This window comes from Zea mays, chromosome 7 (genome assembly GCF_902167145.1).
Source record: "Zea mays cultivar B73 chromosome 7, Zm-B73-REFERENCE-NAM-5.0, whole genome shotgun sequence".
In the NCBI taxonomy this organism is placed as follows: Eukaryota; Viridiplantae; Streptophyta; class Magnoliopsida; order Poales; family Poaceae; genus Zea; species Zea mays.
Window position 1 is genome coordinate 106,489,950 of NC_050102.1, and position 18,966 is coordinate 106,508,915.

Below are 18,966 nucleotides of genomic sequence, written 5' to 3' on the forward strand. Positions count from 1 at the left end.
GAGATTTCCGAGGGTTCTTGTACTCAGCAGCGACGACAAGGTCCGCGTCGGTGGCGTCGCGTTTCGCTTGCGACTTCTTCTTGCCCTTCTTCTTGGCGCCGCGCTGAGTGCACGCCTCGGGGACGTCTTCCGGCTGGCGGCCCTGGGGCTGCTTGTCCTTCCGGAAGATGGCCTCAACCACCTCCTGGCCAGAGGCGAACTTGGTGGCGATGTCCATCAGCTCGCTCTCCCTGGTGGGGGTCTTGCAACCCAGCTTGCTCACCAGGTCGCGGCAGGTGGTGCCGGCGAGGAAGGCGCCGAGGACATCCGAGTCGGTGACGTTGGGCAGCTCGGTGTGCTGCTTCGAGAATCGCCGGATGTAGTCCCGGAGAGACTCTCCCGGCTGCTGGCGGCAGCTTCGGAGATCCCAGGAGTTCCCAGGGCGCACGTACGTGCCCTGGAAGTTGCCGGCGAAGGCTTGGACCAGGTCGTCCCAGTTGGAGATCTGCCCCGGAGGCAGATGTTCCAGCCAGGCTCGAGCGGTGTCGGAGAGGAACAGGGGGAGGTTGCGGATGATGAGGTTGTCATCGTCCGTTCCACCCAATTGGCAGGCCAGCCGGTAGTCCGCGAGCCACAGTTCCGGCCTCGTCTCCCCCGAGTACTTTGTGATGGTAGTCAGGGTTCGGAATCGGGTCGGGAACGGCGCCCGTCGTATGGCCCAGCTGAAAGCCTGCGGACCGGGTGGTTTGGGCGAGGGGCTTCGATCCTCCCCGCTGTCGTAGCGTCCCCCACGCCTGGGGTGGTAGCCTCGGTGCACCCTCTCGTCGAGGTGGGCTCGACGGTTGCGGTGGTGGTGCTCGTTGCCGAGGCGACCCGGGGCCGCAGGCGCCGTGTTGCGCGTGCGCCCGGTGTGGACCGAGGCTTCCCGCATAAATCGGGAAGTCGCGGCGCGATGCTCCGAGGGGTACCCCTGCCTTCGGGAGGCAGAGCTTTCGGCCCGTCGGACTGCGGCATCCTCCAGGAGATTCTTGAGCTCTCCCTGGATACGCCGCCCTTCGGTGGTTGATGGTTCGGGCATCGCGCGGAGTAGTATTGCTGCGGCAGCCAGGTTCTGGCCGACCCCACTGGAAACCGGTGGCGGCCTTGCCCTGACGTCGTCGGCAATGCGGTGCTGGATGCCCTGGTGTAGATGACGCGCTTCTCCGGCCGGAGCTTGGTCTGCCCATTCCTGCCCGATGTTCCGCCGGAACGGCTCAAGTGTTCCTGCTCCCTCGTCGAGCCTGGCCTGCATCTCGCGGATTTGCTCGAGGTGTGCGTCCTGACCCCCCGCAGGGACTGGGACCACAGCTAGCTCCCGAAGGATGTCAATGCGAGGCGTAGGCCTAGGGGGATCGCCGTTTCCGGTATACCAAGATGGTTGCCTTCGCCGGGACCCCCTAGATCGACGTGGAAACATTCACGACTTGGGCCGCAGTCCTCGTCGCCGAAGCTGCGGCTACCATCGCAACAATCGGAGGGGCAGTAGTTGCATGCGGTCATGAAGTCCCGCATGGCACTGGGGTTACCGAGCGCGGAGAAATCCCAACAAAAGTCGAGCTCGTCATCTTCCTCGGAACCCGAGGGCCCGTAGGTCGAGACGGTCGTCAGTCTATCCCAGGGCGACCGCATATGGTACCCCGGAGGGTTGGTACATGCCTCTATGAAGGCTTCCACCGAAGCGAGGTCGCTTGGTGGGTCGAAGCTGAATCCAAAAGGCACGAGATGGGAATCGGTCGGTACCTCTTGGTCGACGGGCGGTGACGAAGTCGCGTCAGGGGCGGACTGCACCGTTGTCTTGGGTACGAGGGCAACGCCTAGCAAGTCCTTTGCGAGCGTGCTGGTGTCGTCCGTCTGCTTGGAGTTGGCGTGTTGCGGGGAAACGACGCTCGTCTTCGTCTCAGATGCGAGGTCGACGCCCAACGTGTCCCCCGTTGGGGCGCCGGCGCCATCGACTCGCTCGACAGCCGACGAGGTGCCGCCTCCTGCTTGGCCATGCCTGCCCCGCCTCCTCCTCCGTCGGTGGGGAAGGTGACGGGACAGACCCGGATGTTGCTCTTCCACCACGAGGGGAAGACGTCGTCGATTCCGCCGCCGGCGGGCGGGCTGACGGCCGCCATTGTCGCTGTCGCGCGGCGGAGGAAGGAGTATCATGTCGTAGCTGCCGTCGAGGGACATGAACTCAAGACTCCCGAAACGGAGAATCGTCCCGGGTTGGAGAGGTTGTTGGAGACTACCTATCTGGAGCTTGACGGGAAGCTGTTCGTCAACACGCAGCAGGCCCCTACCTGGCGCGCCAACTGTCGGCGTTTCGACCCCGAGGGGTCCCTGGACCGACGAGTAAATTGTCGCCGCGTGTCCTAGCCCAGATGGGTCGGCGCGAGACGGAGCACGAAGGGGGGAAGAGAACAGGCAAAAGGGGAAACCCGCGACCTTCGTGTTGCCCTGCGCCCAGGTCGGGTGCGCTTGCAGTAGGGGGTTACAAGCGTCCGTGTGGGAGAGAGAGAGAGAGCCCTACGCGCCGGCCCGTTCTCCCGCGCGGCCAACCTTCTCGTACGAGAGCCCTGGACCTTCCTTTTATAGGCGTAAAGAGAGGGTCCAGGTGTACAATGGGGGGTGTAGCAGTGTGCTAACGTGTCTAGCATAGAGGAGCTAGAGCCCTAAGTACATACCGTCGTGGCAGTAGGAGAGGTTTTGGCACCTTGTTCATGTGATGTCGTGGCCGTCGGAGGAGCGCTGGAGCCCTATGGAAGGACAGCTGTCGGGGCTGTCGAATCCTTGCTGACGTCTCCTTGCTTTCGTAAGGGGCTGAGAGTCGCCGTCGTCATGGAGCACGCGGGGCGCCATCACTATTTGTTTACCGGGGCGAGCCAGATGGGACGCCGGTCTTGTTCCCCGTAGCCTGAGCTAGCTAGGGGTAGGGTAATGATGGCCCCCTGTGTCGTGGTCGGTCCGAGCCCTAGGTTGGGCGAGGCGGAGGCTCCTCTAAGGTTGAGGTCTAGTATGTCTTCCGAGGTCGAGGTCGAGTCCGAGCCCCGGGTCGGGCGAGGCGGAGACCGTCTTCCGAGGCCGAGGCTGTGTCCGAGCCCTGGGGTCGGGCGAGGCGGAGTTCGTCGTCCAGCATCAAGGTTGAGCCCGAGCCTTGGGGTCGGGCGAGGCGGAGACCGTCTTCCGAAGCCGAGGCTGTGTCCGAGCCCTGAGGTCGGGCGAAGCGGAGTTCGTCGTCTTCCGGAGCCGAGGCTGAGCCCTGGGGTCGGGCGAAGCGGAGTCCGTCGTCTTCCGGAGCCGAGGCTGAGTCCGAGCCCTGGTGTCGGGCGAGGCGGAGTTTCCTATGGCGCCCGAGGCTGGACTTAGCTGCTGTCAGCCTCACTCAGTTGAGTGGCACAGCAGTCGGAGCGACGCAGGCGGCGCTGCTTTCTTGTCAGGTCGGTCAGTGGAGCGGCGAAGTGACTGCGGTCACTTCGGCTCTGTCGACTGAAGAGCGCGCGTCAGGATAAGGTGTCAGGCGATCCTCGTATTAAATGCTCCTGCGATACGGTCGGTTGGCGTGGCGATCTGGCCAAGGTTGCTTCTCTGCGAAGACTGGGTCTCGGGCGAGCCGAAGGCGTGTCCGTTGCTTGAGGGGGCCCTCGGGCGAGACGTGAATCCTCTGGGGTCGGCTGCCTTTGCCCGAGGCTGGGCTCGGGCGAGGCGAGATCGTGTCCCTTGAGTGGACTAAGCCTTGACCTTAATCGCGTCCATCAGGCCTTTGCAGCTTTGTGCTGATGGAAGTTACCAGCTGAGATTAGGAGTCTTGGGTACCCCTAATTATGGTCCCGACAAATATAATTAAGATATAAGTGCTTAATAAAATTAAAGATGCTGATTGGCTGAATGATTTGATGGTTTGCTATGCTGAGAACAAAGATATTTAAATTCATTGATGATAAGATCAATATTTGATTATTCTAACGTCACAAAACTAGATGGATGCAATTTCGGCGAAAACTTAACGATATATTTGCTTTGAACTTGTATCGTATATTAATATGAAACTTGAATTTTATGCAACACTATTTTTAAGGTCTAATTTGATTCTGTCATGTGGTTTTTTTGCCCTCCATAGATTATCATCATGTGTTAGCCACTGATTTTAAGCAATAATATTATTTAGTTTTTTTAAGCAATAATATATGCCAATGGTTTTCTATAGCTTCATGAGCAAAAAGCTATTAATAACTTCTAAATATTTAAAGCTTAACAACAACTTTTTAAAAAAAAGTTCAAAAGTTACGTACCCTTCAGTCTATCTCCAGCAGCTCTCCTATTTTATTTGTTATTCTATCCTCTGTTTGAAATTCTACTCTATAAACAGTGCTATCTACAGTAGAAAGCAACGTTTTGCGTAACCATATACACAAACCGTTGGAAATAGCCTCAAACAAAACTGCTGGCCCTTAGAATGGCAACGAAGCTGGTTGGGATGGGATCCGGTTGGAGGGGTGGATTATTGGAGCCATGATGCGATTCAAACAAAAAAATATATATATGCATGTGGTCGTCAAAGATTAATGCCGCTAGCCACTGTGAAGTGTGTGAAGAAATTTGCGCAGGTGCGTGCTGCCTTAACTCCCTTGAGCTTTCGTTCGGGGTGGCAGGAATGCAGAAACTGAAAATGGCGTGCCTTCAATTATTGTATGTAGGCCAACCGTGATTTAATGTCGTCAGCTGCGAACCGTATGCGGTGCAACTGCATGCTGCAGTCTGCACACAACACTAGTGTTTGCTGCACCCGACAGCAAGGCCTATAAAAATGCACGAACCGATGGAGCGAGCTGCTGCATCGGCACGTCAATTTACTACTAGCACTCTATCAGTAGTGTTCAGCTGCTCCCGAGCTAGCGAGCGAAGCACTGTCGGCACAGTAACCCCCCCCTGTGCGCGTCGCGTGCCGAGTGCCGCAGAGCACGAGAAGCTAGGCCGCACAGCAAGCTTGACATCATGGCAGCTGCTGCCACTCGTTCATTGCACTCCTTCCTCGCGCTTCTTCTCCTGTTGGCAGCTGCGGCCGCGGCTGCGGCGCTGTCGTACGAAACCAAGTCCATAGATCCTGGACTCGTCGTGATGACGCTGCCGGAGCCGGTGTCCGGGCCGGAGAGTCTCGCCTTCGACGGGCGTGGCGGCGGGCCCTACTCCGGCGTCTCCGACGGCCGCGTCCTCCGGTGGCAAGGTCCCCTCCGGGGATGGACCGAGTTCGCCTACAACTCCAAGCACAGGTAATTAAGCGATGACCGAGCGTTTCATTCATATTTCCTCTTGCAGATACACACATGCATATATATACGCTGCGTGCACATTCAACTGGTCCGTGTGCGTGGGCGAACGCGTCCCAATATGCAGGAGCGTGGCGTTGTGCGCGCCGGACAAGAAGCTGGTAGTGCCGGAGAGCCTGTGCGGGCGCCCGCTGGGCCTGCAGTTCCACCGGCAGTCCGGCGACCTTTACGTCGCCGACGCCTACCTGGGGCTGCTCAGGGTTGCCGCGCGCGGCGGGCTGGCGCAGGTCGTGGCGACGGAGGCCGCCGGGGGGCCGTTCAACTTCCTCAACGGGCTCGACGTCGACCAGCGGACCGGCGACGTCTACTTCACCGATAGCAGCGCCACGTACAGGAGGAGGTACGGGCTAATAATTAACGGTCTTGCATACGCAGAGACAGAGCCTGTCGTGCATATACTCCACTGCCCAAAGTATACGCAGTTCCGATTTTAAGTTATTTGGTAAGTCAAACCAGTGAGAGCAAATTTGTTGAGAAGAACGATAGTAGTTATAAACAAAGTAGAGATTATCAGGCGTACCCAGTGGCAGCCATGAAGCTCGGAGAAGGAGACGAAGTGCAGAGGAAAATAGAGGAGAGAGAAGAAGAGAGAGAAACGAGTCTCTATTGGTTTCCAGCTTCTTATATCCATAAAACTCCATTAAAGAAAGAGGTGGAGATTAGAAGAGAATGGTGAGAAAATAAGCTTGTGTTGTCTGCCATCGTCACCGGAAAGATTTGACTGGGTATCCCCCTTTGCCCTACGTTTGCGGGTTCAACTGAGGTTATCCTAGCTAGATATGCCCCTGGTAGATTTTCATATTTTTTTATGCGTTTTTTAATTTCTAGTTAAAATTTAAAAAGATTTGACTGGGTATCAAATAAGAAATGCTTGGATAGGAAACACTTAGTATAAAATTTATTGGATTATATTATCCGTAGTACTCTGTTTTCCTAACTGGTAACAAGAAACTTGGGGCGCAGTTTCACATAAGCATCAATAAAAAAAACACGTTCAACACCGTACACCATTCCTATGCTAGTATTCTTAAGTCACGATTATTCATGAGAAAACATTTCGTAAGCCAGTATGAGTGCTTCAGTAGATTCTTTTTGTTCCAAAAGAGGGGCTTGTCCACAGGTTTTCTTCCCAAAAATGTCTACTCCCCCGCCGCCGCGCCCTCCCATAGAATAATGTCACGTCAACTCAATTATTTTGATTATGGGGGTGTTTGGTTGCTCCTGCTAAAGTTTAGCCTGGGTCACATCAAGCGTTTGACTTTTAAATAGAAGTATGAAATATAGACCCAACTAACTGGACTAGATTCGTCTCGTCTTTTAATCTTCGGCTGAGAAATTAGTTTTATAATCCGACTACATTTAATACCCAGAACGGAGGTTCAAACATTCGATATGACAGAGGCTAAATTTTAGTTTGGGGTTGCTCCTGCTAAAGTTTAGCCCAGGTCACATCAAGCGTTTGACTTTTAAATAGGAGTATGAAATATAGACTCAACCAACTGGACTAGATTCGTCTCGTCTTTTAATCTTCGGCTGACAAATTAGTTTTATAATCCGACTACATTTAATACCCGGACCGGAGGTTCAAACATTCTATGGGACAAGGATTAAATTTTAGTTTGGGGTAACCAAACACCCCTTATATTACTCCTGCTTGACCTGCAGCATTATTTCAGCTCGTGGAACAGTACGGCCGTGTAGTCGTCACTATCAATCTGACGGACAGTTATATAATTATTACGATCCCAGCGGGAAACCGATACTGATGATTTGATGCCAACCTGTGCTTACGACGACTGTTGCAAACTGCTGCAATGCGCAGCGACTACCTGCTGGTGGTGGCCATGGGCGACGAGACGGGCCGCCTGCTGCGCTACGAGCGGCGGACCGGGCGCGTGGGCGTGCTCCAGGCGGGCCTGTCGTACCCGAACGGCGTGGCGGTGAGCGCGGACGGCACGCACGTGGTGGTGGCGCACACGGCGCTTTGCGAGCTGCGGAGGTACTGGATCCGCGGCGCCCGGGCGGGCACGTCCGACACCTTCGCCGAGCTGCCGGGGTACCCGGACAACCTGCGCGCCGACGGCCGCGGCGGGTACTGGGTAGCGCTGAGCAGCGGCGTCGCGGCTGATGAGGCGGCCGCCGCGCCCACGGTCGCCGTCAGGGTCTCCCGCGACGGCAACGTGACGGAGGCGCTTGACGGGTTCAGCTTCGTGTCCGTCAGCGAGGTGGCCCAGCGCGGCGGCGCGCTCTGGGTCGGCTCCGTGGACACGCCGTACGCCGGCCAGCTCAAGCGGCGTGCCAGCTAGTGCCGTGCCGTTTTGTCATCCATTGATATCATATATGCAGTTGTGTTGCGTGTGCATGCACCGTGAACAACATTTGACTGTACGTACCCCAATGTCGTCGTCGTCGTCGTCTCGTAGCTAGTGTTCGTCGCAATTGTGGATGTGGACTCCGTTCGTGGAATGGTTAGTGGTTGTTTGGTCTCTGGTGATCATCATGTACTCCAGTCCTCCCTGCAAGGCTGCAAGGCTGCAAAGCACACGACATCCTTCTCTCCTTGTGCTTCCAGTTCGCTACATCCACGCCGCCTTCGCACCCTTCTTCCAAGATCCAAACGCAACGCACGCCGCCGTCGGCACTCGGCACCCTGCCTTCGCTCCCTGCCGCTGGTAGCCTGCCTTCCCGGCTTCCCGACACACAGCGCACCTGCCCTGCCCCGCCCCATTCCTGAGTCCTGACACCGAGGCCCTTTCCAGCAGGCGAGACACCGCCTCCATGGCGGCGCGGCCCTGACCAGCCACCAGCCTGTGACGCCGCCCCCACCAGCCCCCAACAAGGCATGCAATATATTAGTAGGAGGTTAATACGCATGGGCTCGATTTTGATTGGGTATTTGGATTGACAGATTGTGAATGAGATGAATATTTGGATTACATGACTAGTTGATGAAAATTGCTCTTTTTGTTTACATAACTTAGTAGATTTTTTCTGTCGCTAGGTTCCGAGTTTTTTCATTCATATAGTTTTTTTAAACTTATATTGTATATTGATATGAAACTTATACCACACTAATTTTTACGATCTTGCTTGATTTTTATTGTGTTTTTTTGCCCTCCATATATTTTTATCTTACATTCGCCACTGTAGCACATGATCCAGGCAGAGGGAGTGTTGGAACTTGCTCTCCCGAGCTAGTTGATCCAACAGGGGTGAGAGCAACGTAAACAAGGTTTCAATTCGAGATGGCAAAAGCTCTGTTAATCTAGCCTCTCAAGGGCACTGTGCGAGGGTATTTATAGGTATCTGAGTGCCCAGCGTCCTGAGTTAAGGACGCATGTGCCCTCAGGCGCCTAGGTTATCCCCGGAATATTCCCATAAAGCAGGGTTACAGACTGTAATTACAGGGAGACCTTTACAAATTAGGCCCGTAATGCGCAGCGGCCACGCAGGGCCTGTTACAATGGGCCGGATCACACGTGGGCCTCCATGTTGGACGAGGCCGCGAGATGATACGACCTCGTCACAGGTCTTCGTTCGGCGACGCGTGGGACGAAGGGTAGGTCTGCCAGTCGTCTTGTCTCCGTTGGTGCAGCGAGGTTGGCGAAGGCATCGAGCGAAGGGTATGTAGTCGGTCTTTGCGCGGACAGTTTCTTGGTGTAGACTTTTGCACGGATAGTCTTTTGAGGAAGACTTCGGTTTTGCGCATTTGTCGTGCTAGTCCGGCTGCACCCTTAGGCGACTTTTGCGCGGATAGTCTTTTGAGAAAGACTTTGATTTTTGCGCACTTGTTGTGCTAGTCCGGCTGCACCCTTAGGCGACTTTTGCACGGATAGTCTTTTAAGGAAGACTTCGATTTTGCGCACTTGTTGTGCTAGTCCGGCTGCACCCTTATGCGGCTTTTGCACGGATAGTCTTTTTGAGGAAGACTTCGATTTTGCGCACTTGGTGTGCTAGTTCGGCTGCACCCTTAGGCGACTTTTGCGCGGATTGTCGCACGCGAGGGTAGCTAGCGCTGCCCCTCTCGGTGACTTTGTATTGGTCGAATGTCGAAGACCGTCGATGCGGTCTTTTTTTCGACGTAGATTTTTGCGGGGGATTTTTCGCTTGTATATTACATGGCTCCGCCTCGTTAAAAACCTCACCCCCGGGAGGAAAAGAGTGCGGGCCAGAATAAAATTGTTTTGCGAATTACAAGGGCGAGCTGGCCCTGATGAGTCAAACAAAAAATTTGCGGAGATTATCAATGTTCCAGGAATGCTCCAAGTCCTCGTCGGATGGCGTTGCGAGCCTGTACGCGCTGGGGGACGCCTTCGTCTTGACGATGAAAGGGCCCTCCCACTTGGGCTCCAGCTTGCCCCGAGACTCTGTCTGAGCTGTCCGGACGAGTACGAGGTCTCCTTCGCTGAATTCCCTCGGGATGACTGTGTGGTCGCGCCATGCTTTTGTTTGGGCTTGGTATTTGTTTAGAGCCTGTAGGGCGATGACGCTCTCCGTCGATGAGGTCCTTCGAAGTGGGCTCGTCCACATCGGGGACAGCTAACGAGACTGTCCGTGGGGACCCATGTTTTATTTCTTGCGGGGTCATAGCCTCTGATCCATATAGAAGGCGGAAAGGGGTGAACCCAGTCGCCCTGCACGCAGTCGTGTTTAATGCCTAGACCGCTTCAGATAACAAATCGGCCCACTTGCCCTTTTTATCGTCGAGGAGCATCTTCTTGACAGCTGTGAAAATTTTGCCATTTGCGCGTTGCACAACTCCGTTGGATTGCGGGTGGTATACTGAGGCGAAGGCAAGTTTGGTGTCAATGGAGAAGCAGAAATCCTTGAAGTCTTGGCTGTCAAATTGCTTGCCATTATCAACTGTGAGTTCGGACGGGACTCCGAAGCGGCAAACAATGTTTTGCCAGAAGAATTTCTGGGCAGTCTTCGATGTTATTGTGGATACAGCCCTTGGCTTGATCCATTTGGTAAAATATTCGACAACGACGAAGGTGAACTTGAGGTTCCCCTGGGCCGTGGGTAGGGGCCCGACGATGTCCAGGCCCCAGCGCTGAAGAGGCCATGTGTGGGCAATTAGCTTCGTGAACTGCGAAGGGCTTCCCGATCGTGGAGAAAATTTCTGGCAGGCTTCGTAGGACCTTGTGACCCGATTTGCGGCGCAGATCATGGCGGGCCAGTAGAAACCTTCACGGATTACCTTTGCGGCTAGTGCCCTAGGCCCTGCGTGAGAGCCGCAAATCCCGCTGTGGACTTCGCGTAGAATTTGGACGCCTTCGGTCTCGGTGACACATTTAAGCATGGGTTGACTGACCCCCTTCTTGTAAAGCTGTCTGTTGGGGACTTGCTCTCAAATGCTATGAATTAAGAACAAGACAACATAAAATGTTAAATATAAATGCCCTTCGTCCACTGAAACATTATCTCCATAAGGATTTAATGAACTTCGGACGAAGGTCACGAACATAGTATTACGAAGGTTTCACCTTCGTAATTAAGCTTATAAAGATAACATAAAGTAAAGTTAAAACATGAAACATTAAAGATAAATGTATTGAAAAACAAATGATCTTATTTATATATATTATTATATGAATTTAAGATGTTTGCATACAACGTTTAAATAAATTTATACCTTTGCCTTGACAAGCAATAATTCCCGAGTGATGCGTTAGCAATTACAGGAATGCGTGAACAGTAAAGGAATACTGTTCACTATTTATAGGCGCAGGACACAGCTCATGAAGAATTACAATTATGCCCCTCATAAAAGTTTACAACAATGACTCAGTCCATTGAAGGCTAAAAGGTCATTTTATCTTTAAGTCGGTTCGATCCTTCGTCTTCGGATATGCTGTAGTTCCGAAGCTTCGCGAACGGTATCTTCGACATCATGTTCAAGCAGCTTCAGCTGAAGCTGTTTCTTTTTGCAAGACCTTCGGCGACGAAGCATGGTCCTAACACTGTCCTTCAATTAGTGCGAAGTCTCGGCTTCGATGTTTGAGGCGCTTGGCCTCATTGATGTCGGTTGGATGATAGTACCCCTGCAGGAACAGGGTTATTGGTGCCCGCCAGTCTTCGGTCATGATAAGGTTGACTATGCGGTGGCCCTCGCTGTCATTGGTTATTTGGAGCCCCTTTGGGCTGCGGACGGCTGGCGTGCCGATGACATGGTAGAATACGTCGGAGGGCAGGGCCTCGCCTCGGGCGGCTGCCTTGGCCAACGCATCGGCCTCCTCATTCTTGGCACGGTCCACATGCTGCAAGGTGAAACCTTTGAATTGCCTCTCGAGACTATGGATAGCTGCGAGGTACTGCATAAGTGCGGGTCCTTCGCTGCGTAGTCTTTCTCGACTTGGCCGGCGACTACCTTGGAGTCTGTTCTGATGATGCAGGTGGTGACGCCGAGGGCCCTTAGCTTGCGAAGGCCGAGGATGACAGCTTCATATTCTGCTATGTTGTTAGTGCATCTGTCAGACTCCAAAGCAAAGCTGAGGCATGCTGCGTATCTGTGCTTGACCCCTATGGGTGAAGTAATGACTGCAGCGGCGCCTGCCCCCGCATGGCACCATGCGCCGTCGTAATGGATTGTCCACACCTTCTCTACGGACGGGTCCGACTGTGTTATTGGCCCAGTCCAGTCGACGACGAAGTCTGCTAGGACTTGTGACTTGATGGCTGTCCTGGGTTCAAATGTGATGTGGTAGTCGGAGAGTTCGGCTGCCCATTTGGCAATCCGGACTGATGCCTCCGGGTTTCTGAATAATTTGCCGAGTCCCCTATCTGAGGTAACCCGGACCTTAAATGCTTCAAAATAATGGCGCAATTTGCGCGAGGCCATAACAACTGCATAGGCTATTTTTTCCAGTTTCGTCATATTACATTTGGATGTCGTAAGTACTTCGGAGACATAATAAACTAGACATTGCCTGATTGTGCCCTCTCTGCTCTGCTCTTGAACCAGCGCTGCGCTGATCGCATGCGGCGAAGCCACGACGTAGAGCAACAGGGGTAGCGAGGGGTCGGGGCTTGTAAGAATGGCCAATTCTGACAGGTACTGCTTCAATGAAGCGAAGGCCGCTGCCTGCTCTGGCCCCCATGCGAAGTCTTTTGCGCCGCGGAGTGTTTTGAGGAAAGGGAGGCTTCGCTCTGCGGATTTGGAGATGAATCTGTTGAGGGCAGCCAACCTGCCTGTCAGTCGTTACACATCTCTGGCTGACTGCGGGGGCGTCATATTGATGATAGCCTGGATTTTGGTTGGATTGGCTTCAATCCCGCGGTGTGACACCAGGTAGCCCAAGATTTTCCCCCGGCGAACATCGAAAACGCACTTTTCGGGGTTCAGGCGAAGTCGTGCGTCCCGCATGTTCGCAAACGTTTTGGCGAGGTCGGCCAAATGGTCTTCCTTGCTTCTGCTGGCCACGACGATGTCGTCAAAATACGTGAATATATTCCTGCCGACTTGGCCCTCGAGCACCGTTTTGGTGAGCCGAGAGAAAGTGGACCCGACGTTCTTAAGTCCCTCCGGCATTCTGATGAAGCAATACGTGTCGAAGGGTGTTATGAAGCTGGTACTCGCCTTGTCCTCCTCCTTCATGTATATTTGATGGTAGCCGGAGAAGCAATCGAGGAGTGACATGACTTCGCACCCGGCCACACTATCGACGATTTTGTCGATCCGATGCAGCGGGAAGTTGTCCTTGGGGCAGACCTTGTTAAGACTGGTGAAATCGATACACATTCGCCATTTGCCGCTCTTCTTCTGCACCATCACTACGTTGGCGAGCCATGTAGGGTAGGCAATTGGCTCGATAAATTTGGCCTCCAGCAGGCGATGTACCTCGGCCTTGGCGGCCTCTGTCTTCTCGTCGAACATCTTGCGCAGCCGCTGTTTCTTCGGCCTTACCGAAGGGTCAATTCCCAAGTTGTGCTCGATGATGGAGCGACTGACTCCGACCAGGTCGAGGGCGGACCAGGCGAAGACGTCTTTATTCTTGGACAGACAGCTGAGGAGTCTCTCCTCGTCATGCGAGGTGAGGTCTTTGCTGATGGTGACAGTTTGCTTGGGTGTTGCCTTGTCGAGGGGGACAGTCTTGGTCCCGTCGTTGCTTTGCAGCTGTGCTTTGTCATGTTCTTTGGCGGTTGGGCTGGCAGATTCGGGGACCTCGCGCTGGGCCGTGAGGCAGTGTACGTTTCTTTGCCCGGGAACGAAGTCTCTTTCTATGTTACGCGCAGCCTGCTGGTTGCCGTAGACTGTGATGGCGCCTTGCGGACCTGGGATCTTCATGCACAGATAAAGACCGTGAATGGCTGCTTCGAACTTGTTGATGGAGCCCCGGCCCATTATGGCGTTGTACGGGTACACCATGTCGACGATGTCGAATGTGACTTGCTCACTTCGGGCATTGGGTGCTACACCGAAGGAGAGAGGTAACTCTATTTTGCCGACAGGAAAGGTGCCCTTGCCGCCGAAGTCGTACAGCGGGTTGTCCGAAGGCTTGAGCAGACTGTGGCTTATGCCCATGCGATCGAAGGCATGGAGGAAAATGATATCTGCCTGGCTGCCATTGTCGACTAAGACTTTGTGCAGATCCCATTCTGCCATGTTGCAGTTGATAACCATGGCGTCGATGTGTGGTGCGTTGTGCAGGTCGATGTTGCGGGCGTCGAAGGTCAATGGTACATGGGACCACTTTGTCTGGACGACTGGGCCGGTGACGGCGACGTGGTTGACGCTGCGGTAATGGTCCCTCTTCTGCCGCTTTGTGTCGAAGTCTGCGCTGGACCCCCTAGTGATCATGTGAATGACTCCGCGATACGGTTGATCGGCGAAGTCTTCTTGCTTTGGGGCTTGGGGGTGGTTGTGGTGGTGGACGTTTTGCTGTTGGGGTGGGGTGGGGGAGGTACGATTTGTACCTCCTGGTGATGTTGGTATGCATGGTGCGGTGGGTGCGGAGCGGGGCCATGATTGTATGGCTGAAGGGGTTGCTGGTATGTGTGCGTGACAACTGTAGGGTTGTCGGCTGGTTGCGCTCGTGCCATCCTGTCTCTGGTTGCCTTCGTTTCTGGGCAGTCTCTTGTAGGGTGGGCGCAGTGAAAGGGAAATGTACCCTTGGACCATTTCTAAGTGTTTTGGTGATTTAGTGTCCAACACAAGTGACTAAGTGTCAAATGGTGGACAAAGTACAAATCAAGTAAAAAGGTATGTTTCTCAGACTTAGTACATTGTTTTAGAGACTAATGTATTGTGTCTAAGTGCTGGAAATAGGAAAAGGACAATTAGAAATGTCTTGGCTCGAGCAGCCAAGACTCTGCTCAGTCTGGGAGCACCGGACTGTCCGGTGGTGCACCGGACAGTGTCCGGTGGTGCACTGGATAGTGTCCGGTGCGCCAGGCTGGCTCAGCCGAACTGGCCGCTCTCGGGAAGAATTCAACGGCGTACGGCTATAATTCACCGGACTGTCCGGTGTGCACCGGACTGTCCGGTGAACCAACGGTCGGCCGGGCCAACGGTCGGCTGCGCGATCTGCGCGAGACACGTGGCCGAGCCAACGGTCGGGAGGGTGCACCGGACAGTGTCCGGTGCGCCAACGGCTCCAAGGCTACCAACGGTCGGCTTTGCCAAATAAGGAAGGAAATCCGCACCGGACAGTGTCCGGTGGTGCACCGGACTGTCAAGTGCGCCAGGCGACAGAAGGCAAGAATTGCCTTCCCAGATTGCTCTCAACGACTCCTAGCTGCCTTGGGGCTATAAAAGGGACCTCTAGGCGCATGAAGGAGTACACCAAGCATTCCTTGAGCACTCTTGATCACTCACACTCCATTCTTGCGCACTTGGTCGACATTCTAGTGATTTGAGCTCCGTTCTAGTGTGCTAGTCTTTTGAGCTTAAGTCTGGGTCTTGTGTGTGCGTATTTGCTGTGATCTTTGTGTCTTGTGTGAGTTGCTAATCCCTCCCTTACTCCGTGCTTCTTGGTGAACATCTTTGTAAGGGCGAGAGACTCCAAGTTGTGGAGATTCCTGACGAACGGGATATAGAAAAGAAAAGCAAACACCGTGGTATTCAAGTGGGTCTTTGGACCGCTTGAGAGGGGTTGATTGCAACCCTCGTCCGTTGGGACGCCACAACGTGGAAGTAGGCAAGTGTTGTACTTGGCCGAACCACGGGATAAACCACTTTGTCTACTTGTGTTGATTCTCTTGTGGTTATTGTGTTTCGCTAAGACTCTTCTCTAGCCACTTGGCAATACTGTGCTAACGCTTAATCAAGTTTTTGTGGTATTTAGTTCAAGTTTTACAGGATCACCTATTCACCCCCCCTCTAGGTGCTCTCAATTGGTATCGGAGCCGTTCTCTTCAAGAAAGTGACTAACCGCCCGAAGAGATGGATCCTAAGGGGAAGGGAATCGTGATCAATGATAAGGAGAAGGAGTCCTTCGTCAACGAGCTGAAGGATGACAAGCCTACCGACTCGGGCTCAGGCCACAAATGAAAGGATGGGAAGAAGAAGAAGAAGACAAGGCGCATCAAGGAGATCGTCTACTACAACGACAGCGACGAGTCCACTTCTTCCCAAAAGGACAACGACGACAATGACTACGAGAGAAGGAAACCGGTTAATTCGAACTTTTCTTTTGACTACTCTCGTATTCCGCAAAGTACAAATGCTCATTTGCTCTCCATTCCACTTGGCAAACCTCCTCACTTTAATGGAGAGGACTACGGATTTTGGAGCCACAAAATGCGTAGTCACCTGTTCTCTCTCCATCCGAGCATATGGGAGATTGTGGAGAGTGGAATGAAATTTGATAGCTCGGATAGTCCTATGTTTATCAATGAACAGATTCATAGAAATGCACAAGCTACTACTGTGTTGTTAGCCTCTTTGTGCAGGGACGAGTATCATAAGGTGAGCGGCTTGGACAATGCCAAGCAGATTTGGGACACCCTCAGGATCTCACATGAGGGGAACGACGTCACCTTGCTCACCAAAATGGAGTTGGTGGAGGGCGAGCTTGGAAGATTCGCAATGATCAGGGGAGAGGAGCCAACCCAAACATACAACCGGCTCAAGACCCTTATCAACAAGATAAGGAGCTACGGAAGCACACGATGGACGGACCACGACGTCGTTCGTCTAATGCTAAGGTCCTTCACTGTACTTGATCCACATTTGGTGAACAATATCCGTGAAAATCCTAGGTACACCAAGATGTCGCCCGAAGAAGTTCTTGGGAAATTCGTAAGCGGGCGAATGATGATCAAGGAGGCGAGATATGTCGACGACGCGTTGAACGGTCCAATCCATGAGCCTCAACCCATTGCTCTCAAAGCAACGAGGAGCAAGGAGGCGCTACCTAGCAAGGTGGCGCAAGTTGAGGCGGCCGGGCTCAATGATGAAGAGATGGCCCTCATCATCAAGCGCTTCAAGACGGCGCTAAAGGGTCGCAAGGGGCAGCCAAGCAAGACCAAGACAAAGGGGAAGCGCTCATGCTTCAAATGTGGTAAGGTTGGTCATTTTATTGCTAATTGTCCCGACAATGATAGTGACCAGGAACAAGGGAACAAGAGGGAGAAGAAGAAGAACTATAAGAAGGCAAAAGGCGAGGCACATCTTGGCAAGGAGTGGGACTCGGATTGTTCGTCGTCCAACTCCGACAACGAAGGACTCGCCGCCACTGCCTTCAACAAGTCATCCCTCTTCCCCAACGAGCATCACACTTGCCTCATGGCAAGGGAAAAGAAGGTTTATGCATCCGGGGGTTCAAGCTGGATTATCGACAGCGGATGCACAAACCATATGACGGGGGAGAAGAAGATGTTCACCTCCTACGTCAAAAACAAGGATTCCCAAGATTCAATAATATTCGGTGATGGGAATCAAGGCAAGGTAAAAGGGTTAGGTAAAATTGCTATTTCATCCGAGCACTCTATATCTAATGTGTTTTTAGTTGAGTCTCTTGGATATAATTTGTTATCTGTTAGTCAATTATGCAATATGGGATATAATTGTCTATTCACAAATGTAGATGTGTCCGTCTTTAGAAGAAGTGATGGTTCACTAGCTTTTAAGGGTGTATTAGACGACAAACTTTACTTAGTTGATTTTGCAAAAGAGGAGGCCGGTCTAGATGCATGCTTAATTGCTAAGACTAGCATGGGCTGGCTGTGGCATCACCGCTTAGCACATGTGGGGATGAAGAACCTTCACAAGCTTCTAAAGGGAGAACACGTGATAGGTTTAACTAATGTTACCTTCGAAAAAGATAGACCTTGTGCAGCTTGTCAAGCAGGTAAACAGGTGGGAGGAGCGCATCACAGCAAGAATGTGATGACCACATCAAGACCCCTGGAGCTGCTACATATGGACCTCTTCGGACCCGTCGCCTATCTAAGCATAGGAGGAAGTAAGTATGGTTTAGTTATTGTTGATGACTTTTCTCGCTTCACTTGGGTGTTCTTTTTGCAGGATAAGTCTGAAACCCAAGGGACCCTCAAGCGCTTCCTAAGGAGAGCTCAAAACGAGTTTGAGCTCAAGGTGAAGAAGATAAGGAGCGACAATGGGTCCGAATTTAAGAACCTTCAAGTATAGGAGTATCTTGAGGAGGAAGGGATCAAGCACGAGTTCTCTGCTCCCTACACACCACAGCAAAATGGTGTGGTAGAGAGGAAGAACAGGACGCTAATTGATATGGCGAGGACGATGCTTGGAGAGTTCAAGACCCCTGAGCGCTTTTGGTCGGAAGCCGTGAACACGGCTTGCCACGCCATCAACCGGGTCTACCTTCACCGCCTCCTCAAGAAGACGTCGTATGAGCTTCTAACCGGTAACAAACCCAATGTATCCTACTTTCGTGTATTTGGGAGCAAATGCTACATTCTAGTGAAGAAGGGTAGAAATACTAAGTTTGCTCCCAAAGCTATAGAAGGGTTTTTATTAGGTTATGACTCAAATACAAAGGTGTATAGAGTCTTCAACAAATCATCGGGTTTGGTTGAAGTCTCTAGCGACGTTGTATTTGATGAGACTAATGGCTCTCCACGAGAGCAAGTTGTTGATCTTGATGATGTAGATGAAGAAGATGTTCCGACGACCGCTATACGAACCATGGCGATTGGTGATGTACGACCATAGGAACAAAAGGAGCAAGATCAACCATATTCCTCAACAATGGTGCATCCCCCATCTCAAGACGGTGAACAGGTTCATCAAGAAGATGCGTGTGATCAAGGGGGAGCACAAGATGTTCATGTGATAGAGGAAGAAGCGCAACCGGCACCTCCAACCCAAGTTCGAGCAACGATTCAAAGGGATCATCCCGTCGACCAAATCTTGGGTGATATTAGCAAGGGAGTAACTACTCGATCTCGATTAGTTAATTTTTGTGAGCATTACTCCTTTGTCTCTTCTATTGAGCCTTTCAGGGTAGAAGAGGCCTTGCTAGATCCGGACTGGGTGTTGGTCATGCAGGAGGAGCTCAACAACTTCAAAAGAAATGAAGTTTGGACACTGGTGCCTCGTCCCAAGCAAAATGTTGTGGGAACCAAGTGGGTGTTTCGCAACAAACAAGACGAGCACGGGGTGGTGACAAGGAACAAGGCACGACTTGTGGCAAAAGGTTATGCCCAAGTCGCAGGT

At 52.7% G+C, this 18,966-nt stretch overlaps 1 protein-coding gene across 1 annotated transcript; it reads left to right on the plus strand.

Annotated features, from left to right (window-relative positions):
• The first annotated feature begins 4,836 nt into the window (after positions 1-4,836).
• LOC100284402 (strictosidine synthase 3) lies at positions 4,837-7,823 on the plus strand. Its single transcript, NM_001157297.2, has 3 exons — positions 4,837-5,270; positions 5,395-5,667; positions 7,150-7,823. Exons 1-3 carry the CDS (start codon positions 4,996-4,998, stop codon positions 7,631-7,633), a joined length of 1,032 nt encoding a protein of 343 aa, NP_001150769.2. The 5' UTR covers positions 4,837-4,995; the 3' UTR covers positions 7,634-7,823.
• The last annotated feature ends 11,143 nt before the right edge of the window (positions 7,824-18,966 follow it).

Excerpts from the sequence above, each read along its gene's own strand:
- LOC100284402 (NM_001157297.2), top strand. The coding sequence starts at position 4,996 with ATGGCAGCTGCTGCCACTCGTTCATTGCACTCCTTCCTCGCGCTTCTT. Across the intron at positions 5,271-5,394 it reads GCCTACAACTCCAAGCACAG|GAGCGTGGCGTTGTGCGCGC; the intron begins GTAATTAAGCGA and ends CCCAATATGCAG. Across the intron at positions 5,668-7,149 it reads AGCGCCACGTACAGGAGGAG|CGACTACCTGCTGGTGGTGG; the intron begins GTACGGGCTAAT and ends TGCAATGCGCAG.